The 26303-nt window shown below is 39.4% G+C and overlaps 1 protein-coding gene across 31 annotated transcripts in view; it reads left to right on the top strand.

Moving 5' to 3' along the window:
* Positions 1-26303, top strand: part of MAGI1 (membrane associated guanylate kinase, WW and PDZ domain containing 1) — a 757001-nt gene that overhangs the window by 416701 nt on the left and 313997 nt on the right. For all 31 annotated transcript variants that reach the window (XM_056804389.1, XM_056804390.1, XM_056804397.1 and 28 more), the window contains exon 2: positions 25557-25673. In XM_056804389.1, coding sequence (XP_056660367.1) covers positions 25557-25673 — 117 coding nt within the window. The remainder of the gene's footprint in view (positions 1-25556; positions 25674-26303) is intronic.

Below are 26303 nucleotides of genomic sequence, written 5' to 3'. Positions count from 1 at the left end.
TTCTCAAGAAGTGGACATACCCAAGTCATTCTTCAAAAAATATTTTCTGTTGCTGTATGTAATGTTCTCTTGGTTTTGCTCATTTGACTCTTCATAATTTCATGGAGGTTTTTCCATATTTTTCCAAAAGTAATCTGCTCATCATTTCTTATGGAACAGCAATATTTATCATGATCACATGCCACAGCTTGTTTGGCCTTTCCCCAATTTATGGGCATCCTTTCAATTTCCAGTTCTTTGCCACCACAAAGAGAACTGCTATCAATATTTTAGAGCATGACGATTCTTTCCCTTTTCTCTTGATCATCTTAGGAAACAAACCTAATAGTGGTATTGTTGGGTCACCTGGTCTATGCAGATTTTTAACTCTGCTGATAATTTTACATCTATCTAAAGATTATTTTTATTACATGTAATTTTTCGCTTGGCATAAAAGTAATCACAATTAAATAATACATAATGACAACATAGAAAAACATATCAGATCATCTATCTATCTATCAAATGGCAGATGTCCGCTGCTGTCCTGGACACTGGCAGTCATCATCTTCTCCCTGAAACCTGACTCTCTTCTCAAGTTTCCTGTTTCTGTTAAGGAGACAAGCATCTTCTTAGAATCCCGGCTTACAAACTCACTGTTTTCCTTGACTACTCACTCTCAGCCACCTCATTTGTCTAACCAGTTGTTGTCAGTCCTTCATTTTGAAAAAACAATGGTGCTAATGCCATGAATAGAACTGAGAAAATCATGTACTGATTCCGGCCAGTTCAAAAAGACTTCTATAGGCAAGAGAAACATGAAGTAATGTTGATGTGGCATGAATGGAAGGATTTTTGTTTATTTTGTTTCATAAGGTTCAATTATGAATACGGAGATGATTCCTGGATGTACACATCTCATCCTCATCTTTTCCTGAATTTCAATCAACACAGATGATTTTCTTCTCCTTTCAATCCATTCCTAATGTAAAAACAGAGATTTTGAACTCTAGACTTCAATCACCAGAAGTCCTTGGTATTTCCCAGAATTCCCTATAATCTCACCTGAGTCCCCACATTGGTGAGATCACAATGGATATTTAACTGGCAGTAACATCTCCCATGCTCTCTTCTCTTCCTTTTTTGTAATGATGTAGCAAGTAAAGCACGGGGATTTTAAATGGGCTAATCAGCCGTGGGCACGTGGTTTTTATTTTGCATCTTCTTTATTCCTTGACTTTTAATGATCCTTAATAAGTCTCAAAAATATAATATTTTTATTATTAGAGACATAATTTAATTTTTACACTCCTCCAAACCAGCCTATGGCAGTTCAGGACCCCATCATTTGAATTGTTAGCCACCCAGGTTTGTCTTCTGTTATATGCAATCACTTGCCAAACCTTGATCGTTGCTTTTTGTAGTTAGTCTTTATCTGGTCTGGGCTAGGTCTCAATGCCCATTTGAACAGAAATGTTCACGTATAAAAATAACTTAGATGAATCCTCCAGCATGAGTGTATTTGCTTGCAACATTTCCTAATCCCATATGTGCAGAATGGAAGGAAGGCAGCTTAGGACTGCTTTATTTAGAGCGTGATCTTATATTCCTCTTAACACCTTGCTCTGGGGTTTTTCCATAATACCATCTTCCATTCCCTGAATCATATTTGCTTCATGTAGGAGTGAAATCGACTACCTTGAATATTATTTCATAGAATCACAATGCTGAAACCAGGACTCGGATAGTTAGGTGACTTGCCCAAAAGGACGCAGCTACTCAATGTCAGAGGTGGGATTTGAACCCATAGTTTCTAAATCTGGTGCTCTAAGCTCAGGGTTAGGATTCAAGTCAAGAGTTTCAAATGAAAATAAGGGGAAATGACAGTTCTGTGTTTAACAGTAGTTTAGAAAATCAAATCTGGCTCCTTTTAGAAGAGAATCCAAGGCAGACTTTGAAAACAAAATATAAGGGTTCACCTCATTTCCAATATGCAACCTCCTAAGCTGCTGAAAGAATAGCAGGAATTGAACAGATGCTTGGAATATTAGTGTCATATGTGGTTTAAAAGACACTCCAGTGCCTTAGCAGTGAAAATACTGGTGAATGGAAGCAAGCTGTTTCAAACTTCCCATAAAACAAGTGTAGCAAGGGATGGCACAATTTTTTTTTTTTAATTTTGGCTCTATTGAGGAAAACTTGCAATTAAGCAGTCCTGGAACTGTATTTATCTTCTATGGATTCAAGTTTGATGCTGTTTTCAGATTACATGTGTGTTATGAAACAGACATCTGAGAATGGTCGGTGTGGGGACTCAGAGCTCCATCAGTGGAGTTCTCACTGCCCTTGGCCCTCATCCCCCTTGTAGCTAATCACTCTGTAGAAGAGGCCCTGGATAAAAAAGGCTACTTGTTTTCCAAAATCCATAACTATCTGTAATCTCTCTTTGTCTTCTGCATGATGACGTCAACACTGATTCCCTGGGCAAAATGGTACCACTATGTTAGTGCATATTTTTCTTCCCATGATGTTCTTTTCTATTTAATAAATGTCTGGATTCTGGGTACAATGGAGCCCTTTTTTGCATCCCTGGTTTTATAAGGGACAGCGTTCCCAAGCCCCCTCCCCACCGCCCTATATGGGCTGGCCTGGTTTATCAGGATCTCATTTCTTCTATATGCTGCTTTTTCAGGAATCACACTTGCCCCCAGAGAACATAAGAATCCAGGCATTTCACTATATTCAGTTCATTTTTTTAAAAGTAAAATGAGCATCGTCATCCCATATTTCCCTCAATCTTTTATGGTCTGGAGCAAAGTGATCCTGTCTCCTAGCACCATCTGGGACTCACCATTTTTTTCTCCTCCTTTCCTTTTGGTCTAACACCCAGTGTTTCCATACTCCAGGCTCCCACGCTTGCAGAATGCAGATGAGCTGAATCCCAGAAAGAGAGCCTCCCACTGGTTAGGCCATCATGCCTGTAGAAGAACGTGCTGGAGGCAATAAAGGAGGCTTAGAAAGGCCTTCCTTTAGCATCTCTTGCAGCTGTGCTCATGCTTCCAAGCAGAAGACAATTTTCACCTTTTGATAGGGACATAAAAAGAAACAGGGGAATTGCAAAAGATATATTTTCCGCGTTTAAATTTCTGTTATTCAACATGACAAAATGCACATGATCCACTCCACATGCGATCCACACTTAAAATTGTGCCTTTCCGAAATTCTTTGGCAATAACAATAGTTCCTCTGCCCCAAGCAGCTCAGCCTTAACATTGTAAGCAAAAAATACTGAGGAAATGACAGGATTTGGTGGTAGTGTTTGCTTTCGTTTTGTTTTTAAGCTAAACAAATGTTCATTTCATGGCCTAAAACAATTTCCTGCCTGAGTCCTTCAGATGGTACTTTGGAACCGATGAGATATACTATATAATTTGACATTTGAGGCAAAAGAATAGGAATTGAGGAAGTTCATTCTCTACATGTAAAAGAAAAATCATGAGTTTAAAAATGTTATGCCCTAATATATGCCAGTATCATTTGAAATAGGCTTCTCGATCTTGCTGGATCGTTTTTTTTTTTAAAACTCTTACATTCTGTCCTAGAAACAATTCTAAGATGGGAAGGCAAAGGCTAGACAAATAGGGTGAAGTGACTTGCCCATGGCTACACCACTAAAAAGTATCTGAGACAAGATTTAAACCCAAGATCCACCCCCTCCAACTCCAGACCTGGCACTCTATCCACTGTGCTAACTAACTGCCCCCCAGATATTTTATATATTGTTGATGGATCCCCTGATTTGCCCCAAGAAGTTTAAAAAAAAATCACCATCCCTCCAATGTGTGTTCAGAGAGCAGCCAATATTGAATCTGTAACTGACCCTGGCCCTAAGTATTAACACTGGCTAACTATCTGAATCGCTCAAGATTGCCTTTTGCTCCTATTCTGTTTATAGCCATAAAGTCCATGGATTTAGAGCTAAAAGGGACCCTTTGTGTCATCTAGCCTGAGCCCCTGCTAGCTCTGGATTCTAAGACCCAGAGAGGTGAAGACATCCACCTACCCAAGCTTATAAGTAATACACAGAAGTGGGATTTGCATCTTGGACCTCTGACGCCAAAGTCTTTCTATTTTGATTAACTTTTACTACAATATCAAGGAAAGGGAAAGGAATTGGGTGAGTTTTAAGAAGCCAGTTTCTAAAGAACTTTAAAAAGCTAAGTTGAGTTTACATTCTTGATCAGGGGTGGAGCATCGTCTTATTCATGTTTTAGGAAGATTCTTTTGGTATCTTCTTGGAAGATCTAGAGAAGGCAGAGCCTGGAACTAGGAGTCCAATGGAAGACCCTTAACAATAAGTCTAGGTGAGATAAGGACCAGAACTGAGTTGTTGACCCTGTGACGAGAGCATCTCACATACTATGCCTTATTATTAAACTTAAAAAATACCGAATGGTCATCACTGTGGTGATGTACTTAAGTGGCTTTCACGTCCAAAGCTCTGTGATTGTGAAAGAGAAAGGGCTTTGATGAGAGCCCTCCATTTCTGAATCAGTTTGAGATCACTTTGCCATCTGTTTCATCTTTAACATCAATTCTTTGGAACTATTGAAGGACAAAACCTAGCCATGGTAAAAGAGTAAATGCCTCTGTTAGTCCTGTAGGCAAAGTTGCTAACATTCTGATACATTCCTTTCTAATAGAAGTCTACTCTTTGCCTGAAAAAACCTAAATGATGGGATGTGTATCACTCAGATTTTAGATTAATGTGTTGTTCCCCTGCTCCCCACTCCCACCCCTACTCTTAGCCATTTCTTTCCTATTTCCCTTTCTTACTTTTTGAATTTTTCTGCCAAGTTTCACCCTGGAATGTCCCTCTCCCTCTTTGATCTCTTTCTCCTATTGTTGAGTTCCTCCATTTTGATTAAAGACTCCATGGTCAGCCATCCTTCATTCTTTTGGCTCTGCTTCTTACTGTGGTGCCCTCTTTCTTCCACCCAGCATCCTGCAACTCCTTTTATGTACCATCTTTCCCTGTTAGAATGTAACTCCTTAAATCAATTGTACAAAAAATCAAGCCATTCCCCAATTGATAAATGGGCTAGAGACATGAATAGGTAATTTTCAGATAAAGAAGTCAACACTATCTCTAAGCACATGAAAAAGTGCTCTAAATCACTTATAATCAGAGAGATATAAATCAAAACAATTCTGAGGTACCACCTCATACCTAGGAGATTGACTACCATGACAGCAAAGGAAAGTAATAAATATTGGAGGGGATGTGGCAAAATTGGGACACTAATACATCGTTGGTGGAGTTGTGAATTGATCCAACCATTCTGGAAGTCAATTTGGTACTATGCCCAAAGGGCGATAAAAGACTGCCTGCCGTTTGATCTAGCCATAGCACTGCTGGGTTTGTACCCCAAAGAGACAATAAGGAAAAAGACATGTACAAGAATATTCATAGCTGCTCTCTTTGTGGTAACAAAAAATTGGAAAATGAGGGGATGCCCTTCATTGGGGAATGGCTGAACAAATTGTGGTATATGTTGTTGATGGAATACTATTGTGCTGAAAGGAATGATGAACTGGAGGGATTCCATGTGAACTGAAACAACCTCCAGGAATTGATGCAGAGTGAAAGGAGCGGAACCAGGAGAACATTGTACACAGAGACTGATACACTTTGGCACAATTGAATGTAATGGACTTCTCCATTAGGATCAATGCAATGACCCAGGACAATTTTGAGGGACTCATGAGAAAGAAAACCATCCACATTCAGAGAAAGAACTGTGGGAGCAGAAATGCAAAGAAAAACATTTGCTTGATCACATGGTTCACTGGGGACATGACTAGGGACATAGACTCTAAATGATCACTCTATTGCAAATATCAATAATATGGAAATAGGTCTTGATCAATGATACATGTAAAACCCAGTGGAATTGCTCGCTGGCTATGGGTGGGAGGATGGAAAGAACATGAATCATGTAATCATAGAAAATATTCTAAATTAATTAAATAAAAATAATTTTGAAAAAAATAATGTAAGCTCCCTAAGGGCAAAGACTATCTTTTTGCTTGATTTTATATCCCTGGCACCATATATATGTTAATAAATTCTCGCTGACTAAGTGAAAAATGCAGCTTTGCTTCTAATTTGATAGAACAAAGATCCAACGGGAATGTTTTCTCCTGACTCAGGAACCTGTCACTGATATAGTGCCACAGGAAAAGGTGCCTCAGGTAGAGGGCTACTCACTCATATCTCAGGATTCACTTGTTCTGGTCTGCCTCCTCAAAGGAATCTGCTTTTATTTCTCTTTTATTGCCTAGGATGCCCTTTTTGCTTCATTCTTTAGGTCTTATGAGCCAGCTGTCATTCCTGTTCTCTCCTAAATCTGTCAGTAAAGGGCGATGTCATTGTTGCCAGAACTAGGGGATGAACACAGATTTTAGAAGAGAGTTTTCTCATCAGGGAATGGCAATGTCTCTGCGTTAAAGAAAATATTTTAAAATAATGATTTATCATGGGACCATAGGAAGGTCCTTGTGGCCTATTGATTTTGGAACTGGGAGGGATCTTAAGGGGAATGTAGTTCATCCCCTTCATTTTGTAGATTAGGGACCTGGACTGAGAGTGGGAAAGTGACTTGCCTAAATCCCATAGCTATGAAGTGACAGAACTCATGTCCTGTAATACCCATCTACCATTCATGGGAAGGACAAAATGATCCAGCTTAATTTTATCCATTTCCCAGGTGGCTGTTATTGGCATTTGGCATTTTTGTTTCTTTCTTGTGTTGTGGGGCCAGAGGTTTGGGCAAATTTTTTCAAACTTGACTTCTTCACATTTTACCTGGATTATTTTTGGAAATGATTCTCAAAAATGTTACTATTTACTGTCCTGTTCATTTGGGGGGGGGGGGAATGAATGAGGAGGAACTCCAAAGGAAAGAAAGAAAAAAGCTAGAGAAACAGTCTGCCCAGTCATTCTCTCCCCTAAGCCAGACCCACAGACCCTCCTCTTAGGGGGACTCCCCAAAGACCAGCCCCTGACAAAAGACAAGGAAGAATAAAGGGGGAAACAATAAAGGGATGAGGGGAAGGTGGGGCAGGGAAGGGGAGTTATGATAATCAGCTGATTATTCTAATGACAAGACTATTGTAGTAGTTCCCAGTTGGTTTCTCTGATGCCATCTTTTTTTCCTCTTTAATTCATTCTTGACTTAGCCATCATATTGATATTCCACAAGCACTGGACTTTCTGTGTCACATTGCTGATCAAGAAACTCCAGTGTCTCCACACTGCTTCTAGGTTAACATTCAAATTCCTCTTCTGCATTTAGAGACCTTTCATTGATCCTAGCATGTCTTGCCCTTTTAAGGGCACTTTTCTATTTTGTCATTTCCCCTTTCCAAATATTTCATTTTCTGCTTTTGCCTTTTGCCCATTGCTGAAATGCTCTCCTTCCTTCCTTCCTTCCTTCCTTCCTTCCTTCCTTCCTTCCTTCCTTCCTTCCTTCCTTCCTTCCTTCCTTCCTTCCTTCCTTCCTTCCTTCCTTCCTTCCTTCCTTCCTTCGTACTTTTAGAACCTATGTCTTCCTGATTCTTCTCATATATAAGGATAGAAATGAATTTTGGGATATTTTAACCTTTAAAACCCTTTAATTAAATACTTTTCTTCAATTTAATACCTGTGAAAATAGTTTAATGACCATTCATACATAAATTTTCATAGGACATGTATGGACTGGCTCTTTCTCTTTTTCTATTTTAAGAGAAAAACTTCCTGAAAATAACTTTCAAATGCGGTTTTTCTTGATAGGAGAGAAACTTCACTTTCATTTTGAATGATTTTAAAATTTTACTTTGAGGTCAGATAAAGCCCTTTGTTTATTTCCACTGTTTGAAAAGAATGACTCTCTAGTCCTTTTCATCTCACTTCTTCCTTTTATTTTGCCAGCTTGATATTTTAGTGTTAGAGTGGTGGGGAAATGAAGGAAGAAGTAGAAAATATAACAAAGGCACATATTTAAGATGGGCACACCATCAATTTTATTATGCTGTAGACAGGTATTTTTTTTTCCCAGAACCACAAATGGATGTGGGGCATAGCGCATCTATGGCATTCTGGCCACCCAGTACAGCCAGAATGCCAGTTTGTTGACAGTCTCGTTTTCAGGGATTTAGAGGGTCCTGGTCACCATAAAAGAGAGCTTTTCTTTGGGCACTAACAGCTTGATCCAGGATGCACTTATAGGAGATGGTACTTCTGCTAAGGAGCAAAGTCTGAAGATATCCTGTGGCAGAATAGACTAGCTTTTCCTTAATGGGCTATTGAAACCTTTTTCGAGCTTTACTTGTCCCAAGGTTTGGTCTAGTCAGGTAGCTTCCTTGTTGCCTAAGTACAAAAATAACTTGGATATTATGATTAGAAGCTCTTTCTCCAAGCTTCAGACTGCAGACTAGTAGCATGACCAACAGAGGAAAAGGAAAGCATCTTTCCAATAAGTTAATCATATCTGGAGTGAACATTCCCTCCTTAATCTGAATGTCCTCCCCCTTTTAGGTCTAAATAAACCTCCTTTGGTTAACTCCCTGACCAACTATGAGTGTCTTATTTTATTCTAGTTCTAAATCTGGTATATTTCACTAGCCTGGTAAGCTCTTGTGTTCAACATCACTCTAAGGTGCGGGACATATTTACAGGATCTTCAACAAGAAACGTGGCTGAAGAGCATTGTTGACCTTTCTGTACAGTCGAATCTGGTTTCTGACATCTTGGGACTAAGATAGAGACAAACATTGTTGGTTTCCTTACCGTCATTAAAATTTGGACTCTTATACATTGTTTTTATGGTATATGGTGATGGAACTAGAGACTTGGACTTGCAGTGGTAAATCAAAGTCACTGAAGATGTTTATGCTGGACAAGAGAAAGTTAGGGGAGGCTTACATGACAGCTGTCAGCTAGAATCAGGAATAGACTTCTTTTTCTTCATCCTAGAAAGCAAAATTGGGAGCCAAGATTGGAAGTGGCAAAGAAGTTAATTTTGATTTAATTTAAGGTGAAACTTAATATTTAATGAGGTCTTTCCTAAAGTGGAATGGGCTATCTCGGGAGAATTTTTGTTTCCCCTTTATTGGATCCTCAGTTTTGCAGAAAGAACAATAGATACAGGTTGTACTCATGGGGTTTGAGATCCTTTCCAACTTGCCGATTCTGTAGCCTTGATCTGTCTTCTGTATAGTTGTAATGTTGTACCCAGGACTACATTTCCCCAAATTCCCTTCTCCCTTTCATGTCATTATGTTGTTTGTATATAGTTTAGGTGGCTCTTCCCTCTGGTGCTCTCTTCCACTTGAGTCGTTTGGGTGAGCTCTCCTGATTTCTCTAGTTTTTTTTAGTTTCCTCTTGCTTCAAGTTAAATATTAACAACTCTCATTAAATATAATACTTGGAGTATTGGACATTAATTTTACAATCCGCATGTCTGTCTCATTCCTTGACTTTTTCTGTCTGATTAAGTTTTCAGAGAAGTATTGCTCCTTTGGTATTTATTGTCAAGTGTCTCAGCAATGGGCTATTTCCATATTTTTTTTAGGGGAGCTTACCTATGGTCTAAGGAAGATCTATCCTTAGTTCTGCTGACTCGTGGGAACCTTCTTCTCTCCTAGAATAAGATGTTTTCATATCCCTGACAGAAAATGAAGTAGAAGGCTCTGGAGACTCTAATGCTATGTAACTGGGACTCCTTAGCATCAGGAATGTTTCAAGGACCTCAAGTTTCCAGGAGAACCAGATTCCCAGACCAGGTTTTGCCTTCTATTTCTCTTGGGCTACACCTGGTATCTCTCATGCTATTCTCTATGATCTACCTGCTTCTAGGCTTTTCCATGCCCAATCTATTTTCTATAGACCTGCCAAATTACATTGAGGATGTCATTGCCTTGCTCAAAAAAGCATCAGTAGGAACTAGTTCCTTCCAGCATTAAAATGGTGAGTGATGGGGAGAATTTCTCTCTTTGACAAGCAGAAAGCCCTTCATGGTCAAGTTCCATCCATACTTGTTTTTCTAGACCAACCCTACATGTGTCATGGCCCCTGTTGGTCATCGGGGCAGCCTATGAACCTCTTTTCAGAAGAGTGTTTTTCATTACTTAAAATCTATTGTATTACAACATAAACCAATTCTTTTATATACATGTAGCTACATATATATATGTATACATATGGTATATATGTTATTTACATATTGAAAGTTTATGGGCTCTATTTTCAGAATCTCTGTTCTGAAATGATTTCACATTATTTTTTCTCATGTGCTTTGTTGTTACAGCCAGCTGTCAGGCTGGTCACTTTTGACCCTCACAGATAATTCATCTCCTGTCTATGATAGCGCACATGCTGGTCACCATTCCTAGAAGGACCCTCATCCCTACCTCACCTCCTCCTTCCTTCAGAGCTTCCTCCTTTCTGAAGCTTTCTATGATTCTCCCAGTTGTCAGCACTCTCCAGATCACTTGACAAACTCGGCGGGACATCCTAAATTCCTTTTTCTTTGCTTCTTGAGAAAGACAGTCAACCCTCTTATGCTATAAGGCAATGTAAACTTTCTGTTCTTTCTAGAACCTGGGCTAATGGCAAGAATGTTTACAGTAAGCATTAAACCAATAAACAGTGTAGCATAGTGGGTAGAGAGACTGCCTGGGATTCTGAATGAATCTGTTTTCAGTCCTGTCTATCAGATCCTAGCTGGCAAACAATGGGCATGCATGATCCTTAATATCTCAGTTCCCCTGTCAACTTTCAAATAATCTTCACATTCCTGAAGAAGCTGCCAAATTCACAAATAAAATCACAGGTTTAAAAAAAAAAAAGCCAGCTAAGTTTTGCTATGGTGTTGTATCATGAATGAACATTTGGAAAAGCCAGCGTTAGCCATTTGCACAACCTGGGTATTTGGAATCTCTTCGTCAAAATAAAGATTGTTGTAGGGGCAGCAGCCAGGAAGAACAGTGGATAGAAAACCAGGTCTGGAGTTGGGTGAACTTGGGTTCAAATCTGGCCTCAGATACCTCCTAACTCTGTTACCCTTACCTAGCCCCTTGCCTTTCTACCTTGGGGGGGGGGCGGGGAGAGAGAGAGAGAGAGAGAGAGAGAGAGAGAGAGAGAGAGAGAGAGAGAGAGAGAGAGAGAGAGAGAGAGAGAGAGAGAGAGAGAGAGAGAGAGAGAGAGAGAGAGAGAGAAAGGGAGAAAATTGTGGCTCAGTTCTTTATCTGTGGAGAGACACTGACCTTAAAAGATTTCTTCATTTTCTTCCAAGGGTCAGAAAATGGCTGCTCTGTATATATTTATTCCCACGAGGTGACCATATTCCCACGAGGTGACCATTCCCAGCAGGGTACAGCCTGGTGGGCAGAGGAGGGGGGAGCTCAGGATGCCCCAGTTTAGGGGATGGGAGAGAGCGCGCCAGTGTAGAAAGTTAGAGCCTGGTAAGTCGGTTCTCTGTGTTTACTTGCAGAAGTGAACACTACATTTAAGCCAAGAACAGATTTTGAAAATATTTTTCCATTTCTGTTTTGTCAAATGTGTTTCGTTGGCACATTAAGCTAGGGCTCATTCCTCTAAAGCTTAGCAGCGCCGTCTGTTTGTTCAAGCGGATTTGGCTTTCACAACTCAAACACTAGCCCTGTGCTTTGGAAGCAAAGGCGTCTTTGGAGATGTACTCAAGTGTGGACTCCATCTCCAGGCAGGTATTATCGAACAAATGAAAGATGGGGGTTTTCGCCTTTTTTCTTTTTTTCCCCATTTTTTCTTCTTGGCGAGCCTTCTTAGATATGTTTTCCTCTCAATCCTATTTGAGCAAAAGCTTTTCCCCCCTCATTTCTACAATGTTTTCCTTCAAGGAGGAGGAAAGCAAATGTTAAGCCTGCGTACTTTGATCAGGAACAAAGAAGGGAAGAGTCCCAGGATAGCCAGTTGGTTTTCGTCTTCTTGGCTAACGGTAGCTTTGGAGGACCTTTGAGGCTGTTCTTATTAAATTATCCAGCCTCCTAATAGCTAACGTAGAGTTACTGCTGGCAAAGTCCTTTATAGAAAAGCCAGCATTAATACAGCGTTTTCAAGGTTTGCCAAGAGCAGCACAGATGTTATCTCATCTGATGCTGACAACAACCATGGGAGGTAGGTCCATACCTTTATTGTCCCCCATTTAGAGTTGAGGAAACTGAAGCAGAAAGACATTAAATGACTTATCCCTGTTTACCCAGCGAATAGGTATCTGAGGCAGGATTTGAATTCAGGCTTTCCTTACTCCACATCTAAGCCTCTATCTCCTGTTCTATGATTTGGTCTATTTTTTTTTCCATTAAAAACCCTTACTTTCTGTCTTAGAATCATGCTATGTATTGGATCTAAGACAGAAGTATGGTAATAGCTAGACAATGGGGATTTAGTGACTTGTCCAGGGTCACACAGCTAGGAAGTATCTGAAGCCAGATTTAAGCATGGGACAACCTGTCTCTAAGCCTGGCTCTCAAGCCACAAGCCACTGAGCTTTTCCCAAAGATGACAAATTCTACTTGTCCAAGTTTCTTTTTTTCCCCTTTCATTTTTAATTTAATTAATTAATTTAGAATATTCCAAATTTCTTCCTCTGTAAAATGGGGATTAAATGTATTTCCCATTTCACAGAGTGGTTATAAAGATCAACTATTGGCAGCAAGGCAGCTCAGTGGATAGATAGAGAGCCAACACTAGAGATGGAAGGTCCTAGGTTCAAATATGGCCTCAGTTACTTCCTAGCTATGTGACCCTGGTCAAATCACTTAACCCACTTAGCCCAATTCTTACTGCTATTCTGCCTTACACACAGTAACATAGCATTTATTCTAAGATGGAAATTGAGGGTTTAAAAAAAAATGAAATGATTTACCTGCAGTTGAATTCAGGTCTTCTTATCTCTAGATGTAGCTCTCTATCCATTGTTTAACTGTGATCTTTACAAACACCCTGTAAGGGAAATGCTGTTCCCCACCCCCTCACCCCCATTTTGCAAATACTAAATATGAGACAGAGAGAGGTTACATGATTCTGGGTCACTCAGTCAAATAGTGTCTGAGGCAGGATTCAAATTAAGGTCTTCATGACTATAACACCTGGCTGCCTAGTCAATCAGTAATTGTTTATTATGGCCATTCTCCAATCCAAGCAGGGAACTACAGCTGGGGATTCAAAGACAAAAGGGGAAAGTTCTTGTGCTTAAAGAACCTACTATGCTCTCTCGTGAAAAGTAGTTCTGTGGAGAAAAGGCAGGTTGAAAAATGCATAAAATGTCAATACTGGATCATGCTTGGAAGGCTCTAGTTTGGGGAATCAGCAAAAGTTTTGAGTAGAAGGTGATGCTGGAGCAGAATCTGGACAGAAACCAGAGATTCTTAAGAGGCCAAGCTCTGGAGGGAGTGCTTATGGGGATGATGGTGTATAGATGAGTGTAATCTTATAATCTAATGATCTAATAAAAAAAAGCCATAGTCACAGTCATTCAGAGAGCATTTAGTGAGCTCGTGCTATGGAGGAAGCCCTTGGCTAAGGTCTTGAGATCTGACCAGGTGAAGTGAGCCTAAAACTTCAGTGGTACTGAGAGAACTCCCAGTTAAGGACATCCTTCTATCAATATGGATCTGCACCTTTGAAATTGATAATCTCTGAGAGTTATGTAGAAGATAAAAGTGACTTGGCCAAGATCAAGTGTCAACTATGAGTCTTTAGCCCAGTTCTCTACTTTCTATGCCATATGGTATCTCATATATCATGTGATATGGATGGTATGACATAATAGGCAGATACTGACAATATCGGTAACATGGCGAACGTTGGTACCAGTCAATGGAGGCTATTCTTTGGTGTGGAAACTCCTTCTTCCAAAGCAGACCAGAGAAAAATCCACAGCTAGGAGTCTTCCTTGCCTGAGGGCACCAAAATGGCCAGGAACATGATGAACATGTTGAAAATGTTTGTCGAATGGTAGTGAGAGGAGAAGTGACTTCCTTTTTGTATCGTGCCCAGTATCTTCAGAGGTAGGTCTTCCTGACTCCAAGGCTAGCCCTCAGTCCTCTACACCAAAGTAATGCTGTTGGACCAGATTAAATTCAGGACAACTTACTTATATTCAACAAATTCAGAGTGGCTTGAAAACTTAAGTATCCAAAGCCCTGGCCTCACCACCAAGTCCCCCCCACCCCCACCCCCTTTATTCAAATAATGTCAGAAAGCTGTGATGACCCGGAATTCCTTTCATGCCTCCACCCTTATTGAGGACCACATAACTTTCAAAGGTGTGTTCACTAGGGAGCTGTGATTCCCATCTCTCATGGTTGGTTTTTTGGCCCCTCTCCAGGGTGTCTCTAATCTTATGGGATGCTGTCAGATTCTCTAGACTTGATTCATTTCATTTTCTAAGAAAACACAGCTTTTGAAGGGGGGATTGGATGTCACACTTCCTCACCATGCCAAGGCTCTCAGGAGAAGAGTAACCAGCATGTTACTGTGTCTCTCTAACAAATGTGGGAGAGGGCTGTGTTTGGGGTAACTCCTCGGTGTCAGAAGTTTGGTGTCCTGCTCTCAGCTTTGGGTGTCTGACTCCTTTGGTGCCTTCTTGCCAAATCCTCCTGGTTGTTATTTCAGCAGTATTTAACAGTGAAAATATACTGGGTGGGAACTGAATGAAAAAAGAGCTAACAAAAGCTTTCTGTGGCTCCCTCTGTTTTGAATAAACAAGTCAAAATGTTTTCAGCTGTTTGAACTTTTTTAAGTGTTGAGAAGGACAAAAGAATGAGTGAGACTGGCATTTTATGTTGCAGAGAACTGTTAGGCATGATGCTAGTAAGAATAACAGCAACCCTGTGCTGTTACATTGCCAAGAGACTTGTAAGTCCTTCCTCAGCTGAGTCAGTCTTGTGTGGTTATCTGGTACAACAGCCCAGGACCAATATTCTGACTTCTCCTTGGGTTGGTATGGGAATGTTTGGCCAAAAAAAGCATTTGTCACCGGTTTTAAGTGGGTAAGATATCTTGGAGATGATCTAGTTCAGGGATCCCCAACCCCCCTGAAATCTTTGGTTTGGTCCACAGCTTAAGACCTCTTTGGCTAGAGGAATGCCTTTGCTTTTTCCAAAATATTCCAAATAGGAATGGAGAAATGAAGGAAGGCATTTTTGCAAAAAACATTGACTTCGATTAGCTTGTGGTTCAAGGGACAAATGGTTTACTTATCTTAATTTTATTAATTGTGGATACTACCTAAAGGAAGGAAGAAACGTGTGTGTGTGTGTGTGTAATCCTGGAGGTGAGAAATCCATGGTTGAAACACAACATCCTTCAATAAACATTATTTAGTCTCGTGAGTGCCTTGTACAGAATTTTCTTGTGTGTATGTGTGGATAAGCCCTTTGCTGTCATCTTCTCGTTGCCTTAGTAAGATGTCAAAGTGACCCTGAGCTCTTGGTAGCCTTTAAGTATGAACTAATTAATGGATTCCATTTCTGACACCCAAGAGCCAGTCTAGCTTGGTTCAGAAACAACTGGCCTCTGACGGTCGAATGTTGGGTAAATGAACTTTTGGTCTACATTTACTCATGAAACTAAAGGCCTAGAGGGGTTTCCATCTGTGCTGGTGTCAGGAGGACTCCCATAGATAAAATCCCCAATCTTTTGAAGTCCTGTTGTGTGTGATGAGAGGCTATGTGTGAAATATTTATTTAGCAACCGTAGACTAGTTCTCAGCATGCGCCTTTTTATAGATACCTAAAAAATATTGACTTCATTTTATAAAAAAAAAATACCATTTGCACATCAAAGTACAACTGTGTGATGCTATACAAAGTAACAATTAGCCTGCCATGGTTGGAGATGATCATGACAATTGGTCCAACCATTTTGGAAAATCATCTGAAATTATTCAAGAAAAGTTATTAAATGTCCTTTGACCTAAAGCTGTTAAAACACATCTCTCCTGAGGAGACCAAGGCAGGAGGAAAAGTCCCATGTTTCCCAAAACATTCATAACAAAAGCACTCTTTTGGAAGGGAAAGTGACTACCCATTGATTGGGGAATGATGGAACCAATTGTGATATGTGTGAATATAATGGATAGCTCTTATGCTCTAAGAAACAACAAATCTGAGAAATTTTGATTTATGTGGGATGACTTAAGTTAGCTGATCCAATGTGAAGTGACCATAATGAGGAGACTATGTTCACAAAGCCTACCATTTATTCAAATAAGAACACTAAATAACAGTTGGAATCTGTTCATCTTGTAATGACCAGTCTTGGTCCCAGAGAATAGATGCTGATGGGAATGGGGCATTATTGAAGTCAGTTGCTTTCTTGTTCTTACCTCAAAAGGGACAATTGGAGGGACGAGTGTGGGAAAATGACTGTTTTTTTTTTAAAGTTGATATTTTTGTTTAAAAGATGCCATTTTATATATGCTGTAAGGTTCAGTTACTTTGTGAACTTCTCTTTGTTTCTATTTTTTTTTATTTTTCCTCTTCCTTCTCTTCTCTTCTTCTTTCCTTTTCCTTCTCTTCCTTCTCTTCTCTTCTTTTCTCAGGAGGTTCTTGGAAGCAGGGATATGAGGAAATACATATCCGGTGAAAAAAATTACCCCAAAACATCAATGAAATAATATTTAAATGTTGAAGACTAAAAGTGGCACATTTAAAAACTCTAGCCATAGGATGAGATAATGGGTTTTAGGATAAACTTCTTTGTTTTTGCCTTAATTTGCATTTTTCCTTTCGGAGAAGAAGGCTGGTACATTCAGTTGATCTCAGTGAGTCAGATTTCATGCTTCCCATTTGTTCTGTGGGCATGTAACATGTCGGGAGGGAAGGAGTCATTCAGTTTGTTTGGCTGTTCTGGGATGGAAGCAAACGCCATGATATGTCTGCTTGCCTGCTTGCTTTCTCCTCCAGAAAAATGGCCCTTAAGAAAAATGCTAAGCTATGACCTGAAAGCCACACCAGTGATGAAACCAGCCTAGCAGACGTGACATGCTTGACTTCCATAAATCACTTTCCTTTGTCATGGTTGGCATATGGCCAGTGAGTGTCCTAATTATTGGGTGGCTTTTATAGCCCCATTATTTATAATCACTTTGAGATAGCAGCTGGAAGGCTGGGATGGAATGGAACAAAATGACAGAGTGTGAAAAATATTATAGTTTGTGGAACTATTGGAATTGGGAGTATTTCATGGCGCTGCCATTCAAGTACAAAGCTTACAAAATGAGAACCTTTCCCACCATTTCAAGACTGGGTACTGGCATAGCCAGTCATTCCTGTGAAGGCACAGCTTAAATGCACCTTCATTTCCAAGACCTTTCTTAATCTTCCCATTTATTCATCCAGAAATATGGACTTCCCCTTTGTGTTGTGTTTGTGTGGATTGTGTTTCCTTATGCATGTGTCAGTTGTTTCCCTCCTCTAGAATGTAATCTCCCTCACAGGGGGACTCCTCATTTTCCTCTTCCTTTTCTCAGTGTCTGGCAGCATGCTTTGCGCTTAGTAGGATTTCATAAATGTGTCTTGGAATGGATTAGTCAATGGGTCACTTTTGGGAGAGTGTGAACCTTTGTGAGTTTTGTTAACTAAATGTATTCATAATGTGTAGATCATCTTTATACATCTCAATAGCCACAGTCCAATCAGACCCATCTGATATGTGATTTTTTGATGAGTCTGTGGCAGGGCAATTTATTTGAATTCAAAGCATGGCATTATTCTTTTTATGTGTTTCTACAGCACTTCAAGTCTTGTGTAGTACTTTGCCTGTTATTTAATTTGACCCTCACAATAACTTTGTGAAGTAGCTGCTATAGAAAACTATGGTTCTGAGAAGACATGTCTTGGCTAGGGATGCACAGCTCTTAATTGACAAAAGAGAGATTCCAACCCATATGAACTCCTCTTCCCTCCCCATAGGGGAGGGGTTGCTAATCACTTTTTGTGTCTCTTTAGTAAAATTTCTAGTAGCCTCAATTCAATACAAGGGCAGGTAAATGACATGGTGGATAGAGTGCTGGACCTCAAGTCAGGAAGACCTGAGTTCAAATCCAGTTTCAGCCATTTACTAATTGTATGACCCTAGGCAAGTCACTTAATCTTGTTTGCCTCAATTTCCTCATCTGATGAACTGGGGAAAGAAGTAACAAACCACTCTGGTATCTTTGCTAAAAAATCCCCAAATAGGTCATGATGAGTCAGACATGACTGAAAACAACAACAATAACATTCTATATGAAAGAATAAATTCTACAGTTATTGCTTGTAGGCACATAAGATATCGAAATATTAATTCCAACAGGATTATATAGTTATTTGCCTAATATTTCATGTACTTGGATTCCACTGAGGGTATGCATATCCCTGTCCAGACAGTATCTTACTGCATCTTCTGATCCAGTTTTTTGTTTGCTAAATGCATTCTTTCTCTGGGTTTGCCTTGGGAAGAATTGTGGTATTTGTTGACCAAGTCCCACATGGACATTTAGGAATTTCTCGCACATATATCCTCATCCCCAAAGGGGGAATGTTGTCCTGTGTTCTTTAAACATTTTTATCAATATTGCCTTGCTTCCTGAACTCCGATTTGATGACATCATTAGTTTCAACCTATTAAATTATTTCCCAATCATTTTCTAAGCATATGATTTGCTTTCAAAAGAGGTGGCAAAGCTATGGGAGCTTTGGGACGTAAATGGAGAGGTTGTATTTCACTGCTGCCCGAGAAGCCTACATTCTTCCAGTCTCCCCGAATTTCTTTCTTTGACTCTTCAGTGCTCTTCATGCTCTCAGACTTACTTGTAGACATTTATTGGATCTTTATATTTATATTTGTATCTCCAATTTAGAGGAGATCTTCCCCCAGTGCAAGCTCCTTATGGACAATAACTGTTTTGTGTTTGTCTTCTACTACCCAGCTCCATGCCTGGCATAGAGGGGGTCCTTGACAAATGGATTTGGTTGATGGATTGAAGTACTTCTCCCTAAAACAATGACTGGCCTTTTTCAATTTAGTGCAATTTAATTTAGTTTACTTCAATGAACATTTTTAGAGCAGCTACAGTTCAGGTCCAGGTACTTAACAGCAATAGTTTCCGGGGGAAGGTCATGAATCATGGATCAATAGATTAAAATATCACAATTGATGATCAGGCAAAGGACTATATGTAGGCTCAAGGAGGACATAAGTAGGTTGCGAAACCCTACCAATGAACAATTATTGTTCAAAGAAATAGCATAAAGAAGACCATTTAGAGAAACGAATGAATGTAACTAGAGATGGACTGATCACTAATTAAGAAGGAAGGTAAATAGATGGATTGACTGTAGGTCAAGGTAACTAAAGGAAATGACCCTCTAAGTTGGTGGTACCCTTCTTGGAGCATTTATTTATAGGAGAAAATAAATGAAGTTCACATAGGATGGAGATTCATAGGTTACGATCCACATAGGAAAGACCCAGATCAATGAATTAACACATAAACAACGATTTTCATCACTTTAATGTGCATGAATCTATAAAAATCCTTCTTGTCTCAAGTTATTTTTGATTATTACCTCCCACAAAGGATTTGCCCATTATTCTAGAGGCCTTCCTCTAGGTCTTTTAACAATTCATGGGTACCAATTGAGCATCCAATTTGCCCATTTATTATCATCCCTTGATCTGGCACAGAAAAATGCTTATTGACTTGCTGGCCTTATTCCTGGCTTTTAATTCTTGGTTCATGAGAAATGGACTCCCCATTTCAAACCCTTTCTATGAACATGGCTGATCGTCTGCAATCTTTTGTTTATACAAAAGTCTGATTTTTCTTAGACTACAAAACTGTTTTATGATATTTTCCCAATGTCATTCTGAGTCTATGTGATTTTGTTTCCATCCTACTGATGCATGGATGTTATTAGAGGGTGTCAGAATTCAGTTTATTACCTAGATGATCAATGCTAGCCTGAGAGAGTAAATTGGGGAGGAAGGTGAGAAACCGTTGCACTAATTACTCTAAATGTCCAAAGTTGTCCAATGCCAGTTGGGGTGCAGATTATCCTTACATAAAAACAGATTATTATTAAGCAGAATAAATGTCAGAAAACCCAAGAGTCAAATATTTAAATCACAGGGCTTGGGTCTACAAGAATGTTTCACTAGAGATCATAGCTTATTAACTACTTTCTAGGAGTCCAGTGTAATTTCTACATACCATATTGATTTAAATATAGAGTAAAATTGTCTTTCTTCCCCCATCCATCTCTCAGCTTTGACATCTTAAAAACATTGTGTATGACTCTATTCATAATGGCATGGGTAGAGAAGCTGTGATTTAAATTGAAAATTTTGATACACATTAACATATATTTTTAAAAATTATATATTTCTAAATTGCTTTATGGTTTTACAAAGCATCTTTCCTCACAATTTTTAGGTAGGTAGTTCAGCTATTGTTACCCTCATTTTACAGATGTGGAAACCAAGGCTTAGAGAAATTGGATAACTTGCCCTCATGGACACAAAAAACATTGGCAAGCTTTTGTTAAGCATCTATACATCATGTTAACTCCTGTGTTAGGTAGTGGGACCTGTAAAATAGCTATGAAACATTGCTTATCCTCCAGGAGACTCCATGTTATCATGAGAAATAATATGCACACATCTCTTGATAAATACAAAATATATAGGAAAATATATAAATTTATATCAGCAGGAGTACAGTAGGAATTGGAGAGAGTGTGTAAGGGGTAAGGATCAGAGGAGGTTCTTCTGTCTGGCAGCCCTGGGGAGTTCAGTGCCTCATCCTTGGATACTCAAGATGGTAAGTGTCAGAGACAGAATTTGAAACCAGGTCTTCTTGACTCATGGGTTACCAAATCAAAGTGGAAAATGAAACAGTAGGCACAGTTTATTGCCATATTTATACTCATAGGAAGTTCCAGAGTTTTAACTTTGCTAGCTTAGCCCTTTTGGATTACATGCCATAATGAGAAGCTTCATCCCAGGACTTGCATAGATAGAATTATTATTATTTTTAACCCTTACCTTACATCTTAGAACTGATATAGTGTATTGGGTCCAAGGCGGAAAAGTGGTAAGGGCTAGGCAATGGGGATTAAGTGACATGCCCAGGATCACACAGCTAGGAAGTGTCTGAGGATAGATTTGAACCCAGGACCTCCTTTCTCTATGCCTGACTTGCTCTACCCACTGAACCACCTAGTTGCCCTTTTGAATGGAATTCATAAACATAAGGAGAGGGAGCAATATATTGATTAGACCCGGGTATGTGGCAACTAAACATTGAACCCCATCATGGAAAATGTGCTATGTATGTCTGTCCATATGGGAAGTTTGACCTAGTTTTGAAATATACCAATGAAGAGAGAAGCAAAGCACTATATCAAGCAAGTAATCATGGGTAGGTAGGCTTGAAACAACCTAGTAATAGGTCAGTTTCTCCAATCTTTGTTCAGATTTAATTATTGCCAGCCTCCATACTGCCAGCATATGACTTTTGTCAATGGCAAGACGAGAGTCAAACATACACACAAACCAAATATATAAGCAGACCAGAAACTATTTTTTTTTTTGTGAGTAATTCAGTGTCACTCCCCAAAGCTCATTAGTGTGAGCTCCAAGAGACTAATACAAATGCCTCCCCTTTGGCTTCCCTAGGACTGAGAAGAATTGGAATTCTCTCACAGTGTGGAGTATCATGCTGTGGTAGCTGGTTGTTTTTATTAAAAAATTTTAGACAAGGTAGATTTAAATACATTAAGTTCCCACCAGTTTCTGAGTGAATATATAACTAGTTAATTTGTATACTGATTTAGTGTTCTCAGTCTCAACCCTAAAGCCTGATGCAGCTCACGTTCCTTGTAAATCTGAGCTGCTGACATGACACAAATCTCCCTACTTTAATATCTCGGCTATCGGATAAGCCCATTTCCTTAGCCTTAATAAATTTAGCATTTTCTAAAACTACGAATGTTCTCGGGAGAATGTCTGTGCTGAAGCAAAAATCACCTGAACGTGGGAGGACTTTACAAGTCATTAGAGAAGTGGTCCCTCATAGGTGACAACTGGAAAAGGATCGAATAGGAAACCCTGCCGGTAATGAGATTCCCATCTCTGGCTCTTCAGGAGTGGCAGCCTGCAGAATGCCAGGTCAAGCCTGGAGATTGTAAGAAATTGGCTATATTTTGGCTTTCGGCTCAGAACTGGATTAGCTCAAATGATGAAAAGTTTCATCTCTAGTGTAAACTTCATCAATGAGAGAAAGAACCCAGAATTACCCCTGTTATATCATCTGTATATTGCTTTCTTCAAGCTGGCGTAGTTATCGTTGATGGTTACATACTAGATTTAAATGCTGACCCTGAACCTTGTTGTGTGACTACAGGTAAGTAACTTAAGCTTCGAGCCTATTTCTTCATCCATGAAATGGACAGTTTGGTTCAATTGCGATTACATAGGTAAAGTGTTCTGCAAACTTTAAAGCCCCTTATAAATATCTCGATTCATAATAAGGGAACTAGACTAGATGGATGCTCTATTACATCTCTTCCAAAATCTTAAGCATTACCTAGGGGCAGTATGAAATGAACACAGTTGTTCCGTGTTGGGTAGGCAAGAACAAAGTTGAAGAAACTCGAACAATTAAATTATTATTATTATTATTATTATTATTATTATTATTATTATTATTATTATTTTGGTGGGGAGAGTAGAGTTTTCACTTTAAAATCATTATATGGTCCATGTAGAGTTTGTAGGGTCATAGATTGAAAAGGATGTCATAGTTCATCTCTCTAAGCTAGTTCTCTCGTTTTGTAGATGATGAGCCTGTAGTCTAGAGACATATAGCCAAGGGCACATCTTTTACTAAGAATCAGAGGTAGGATAGGAACTTAAGTAAAAAGATCATAGATTTAGATCTAGAAGACCAGTCAAAGGTCCTGTAGACCAACCCCACAATTTTTCAAATGAGGGATTTAAAGGTCAGACTGGCTTGCCCAGAGTCCTATAGTCATGAGACACAGCATTTGAAACCAGGTCCAAATCCTGCCACCATAGCGTGCTTCCTCACTTCTCTCATTTCCAAATACAAAATTGCCCTGTGACCATGTTGCAGTTTCATAATTTCCTGCTGTATGTTCCTCTAACCATTAAAACAAAAATCCTACATTTCTAAGAAAAGGAAGATCTGTGTTTGTGACAGGCCATCACTCTTGCAATTTAATATCTTATTGGATCACTGCTCTTGACAATTAGGAGAAGATATATAGAAGTGTCCCTTGAATAATTGGCAATTAATTTCAGATCAGATGCCCAAAATGATGATACTCTGTGGAATGCAAAGTTTGGCATTTTTTCCCTCACAAATGTCATAGAACCAGAGTAAATGTTAACAGGCAGAAGTAGTGTTAATGTTGGCCTTTTACATGTCTGTGATATACAGGGGTTTGGGGGTTTTATAATCATCAACTCGTGGACCAGGTTTCTCAATCTTTTATCCTTCGTTGAAAGCTTGATCAGAGTTGGCCCGGTGGCTTTAGTTACCGTTTTTGCCCTTTACTGTGTACCCCTGGTGAATCATAACTGGTATATTACTTGGGAATAGAATCCATTGAGGAGTGGGGGATCTGAATCAGTCATGATGACTTTGATTTTTCTGATTTTGAGGTCTACCAGGCAGCTGATTGTATGTACCTTGATTTGTTAGAATTGCAATTGACAGATATTTTTGAGAGCCTTCTTTACATCTGAATCTGCCATGTGTCACTGAGGAAAGTGTAATGTCTTAGATTTGGAATGAAGTGAAGAAGGCATGACACTCCATGAGTAAATATGGGTTGTTGTCTATGAATCCTACTAAAGAGATAGAATTTCCTCACTTGGGAGTTCCTTTTTTGGAGAGGTGGGGTTCTAATATCCATTCTTTTTAAAAATATAATTAAATTATTTTATTTTTTATTCCAAATATTACCAAACCAAACAAGCATTTCCATATACAAAGAAAAAGAAGTTAGGACACAAATGAAAGATACCATCAAGGCAGCCAACAGGTACATATGAATTAAGTTTTCATATTTCACCTTTCTGTTTACTTTCTGGAGGTAACATTCACAGTTTAGTGTCTCAGCATTAATTCTATGGCCGTGTATAACATTCTCCTGGTTCTATTCATTTCAGTGTTCATTATCTTAGGTAGTTCTTTCCAAGTTTTTTAAAAAAATAAGTCTGCTCATCATTTCTCATGGTCGAGTAGTATTCCATCACAGTCCTAGACCACAATTTGCTCAGCCATTTCCCTATTGATGGACATCCCCTTAGTTTCCAATTCTTTGACACCGCAAAGGCAGCTACTATAAATATGATGGAACATATGGGTTCTTTCCCTGTTCTTTGGGAGTTTTTTATAGCAGTGAATTCACAGGTCCACTCTGAAGCAGATAGAACAAAAGATATAGAGTACAGAAATTAGGGCGGGCGAGTGTTCTGTGCCAGGGCAGGTGGCAGCCATGAATGGATATAAAATGTGGTCTAGTCCTGGGTAGATGTAATAGCTTAAGTGAGTCACCAGTTCCCCTCTCACCAATAGGACAGCTTAACCACAAAACAGACTTCTAAAACTAAGTTGATTTATTAAGGAGTGATGGAGAGGATAGCTCATCTCAAAGCCTTGCTTTATAGAGCTGATCCCACAGACTGCCATTTTCCATCAAGGAGAATAAGCTAATCACCAGAAATCTCCATGCAGTTTGAGTCAAGTTGTGATACTCAACAATTTCCCAATTAACCCTCAGGTACCTTTCTCCTCCTCTGACTTGGAAGCTGGAGGGCAGAGCATTGAAAGGACTCACAACCTTCCTGACCTCTTCATTTCCCATTAGCAGCTCTCTTGGTTTCCATTCCATAGAACACATATTCCCTCCCCCTTTTAGCTTCCTGTTGTCTGTTGCCTTTTTCCATTAGATTGTAAGCTCCTTGAAGGCAGGAGTTGTCTTTTCTCTAGTAGTGTCCCAAGCACTTAGCAGAGTGCTTATCATATAGAAAGAAGGCACTTAATATTTATTGAATTGAAGTGGAATTGAATTGGAGGGATGGCATGGCCTCTAGAATTCTAGTCTGGAGGATGCTTTTCTAGAAAGTAGATCAGGGTGGGGGAAAGCAAGATTGATGGCAGGATATTCTTCATGGATAGATATGAATTATTATTTTCAAGTGACTCTAAGCAGTGTTTCCTTTGGATATCGACTCAAGTTTCACAAGCTCGCTTGAATTCCTAGTTATTGGCAGCCCATCAATTTCATACAAAGTTTTGGTTGTTAGAGCAAACTGGCTGGTCTTATCCTGTACTGGCCCAGTACCCAAAGAAGACGATGTCTGATCCATATCATGATGAATAGTGACTGGGCCATTGTGTTTCCATGATCTAGGAGTGAAATGACATTCCTATTTTTTTTAACTCTTTATTTCTGTATTGGTTTCCTTATAGGAAGTCGACTGAACAAAGATCTGAGACACTATCTCAATCAACGTTTTCAAAAAGGATCCCCTGATCATGAGCTGCAGCAGGTCATAAGAGATAACCTTTACCGCCATGCGGTGCCTTGTAAGTACTCAATGATGTCTTTGGACTTACTATGCAAGGTTGGGTGATAAGCAAATGAAATCAATCTCTTAGATACTCTTTAGCACTTTATACTGTTGGGTCCATGTGGGAGAGACACTGCCTTCAGAGAGACCAGAATGTCTAATCTTGAAGGGGTTGTATTTGGAGAAGTTGTTGTCCACAAGAGGAAGAAGGGGCATGACTGCGAACAGTGAAATGGTTAGAACAACAGGTTCAAAGTGAAGGACATGTCAAGTGAGGGACTTAGGTTTGAGAATGTGGCTAGAACTGGTTCCTGGTTATCCGAAAGTGGGATTCACAGATCTATTTAGACTGAAGTTACAGTCAAAGTAGAGGCAATAGGGTGTTCCAAAAAGTGTGTTGGATATTGAGTTAAAACAGAGCTGGGCAAAAGAGAAGTAAAGTAGGGATTATAACTCTTTCTCTTCTCTATCACTCAGCATACCACAAATATTGGTCCTATCCATTATGTGACCTCCTATCCTTGTGTATTGGGTGCTGCCAACAGTTAAGTAACCTAGTAGATGAAATGTTGGGTTTGGAGTCAGGAAGATCTGAATTTGAGACCTTCCTCAGACACTTACTAGCTATGTGACCCCATGAAAGATA

The sequence above is a fragment of the Monodelphis domestica genome, chromosome 7 (genome assembly GCF_027887165.1).
Source record: "Monodelphis domestica isolate mMonDom1 chromosome 7, mMonDom1.pri, whole genome shotgun sequence".
NCBI lineage: Eukaryota > Metazoa > Chordata > Mammalia > Didelphimorphia > Didelphidae > Monodelphis > Monodelphis domestica.
Note: the sequence above shows the minus strand (reverse complement) of the source record. Positions and strands in the feature narration are given on the sequence as shown.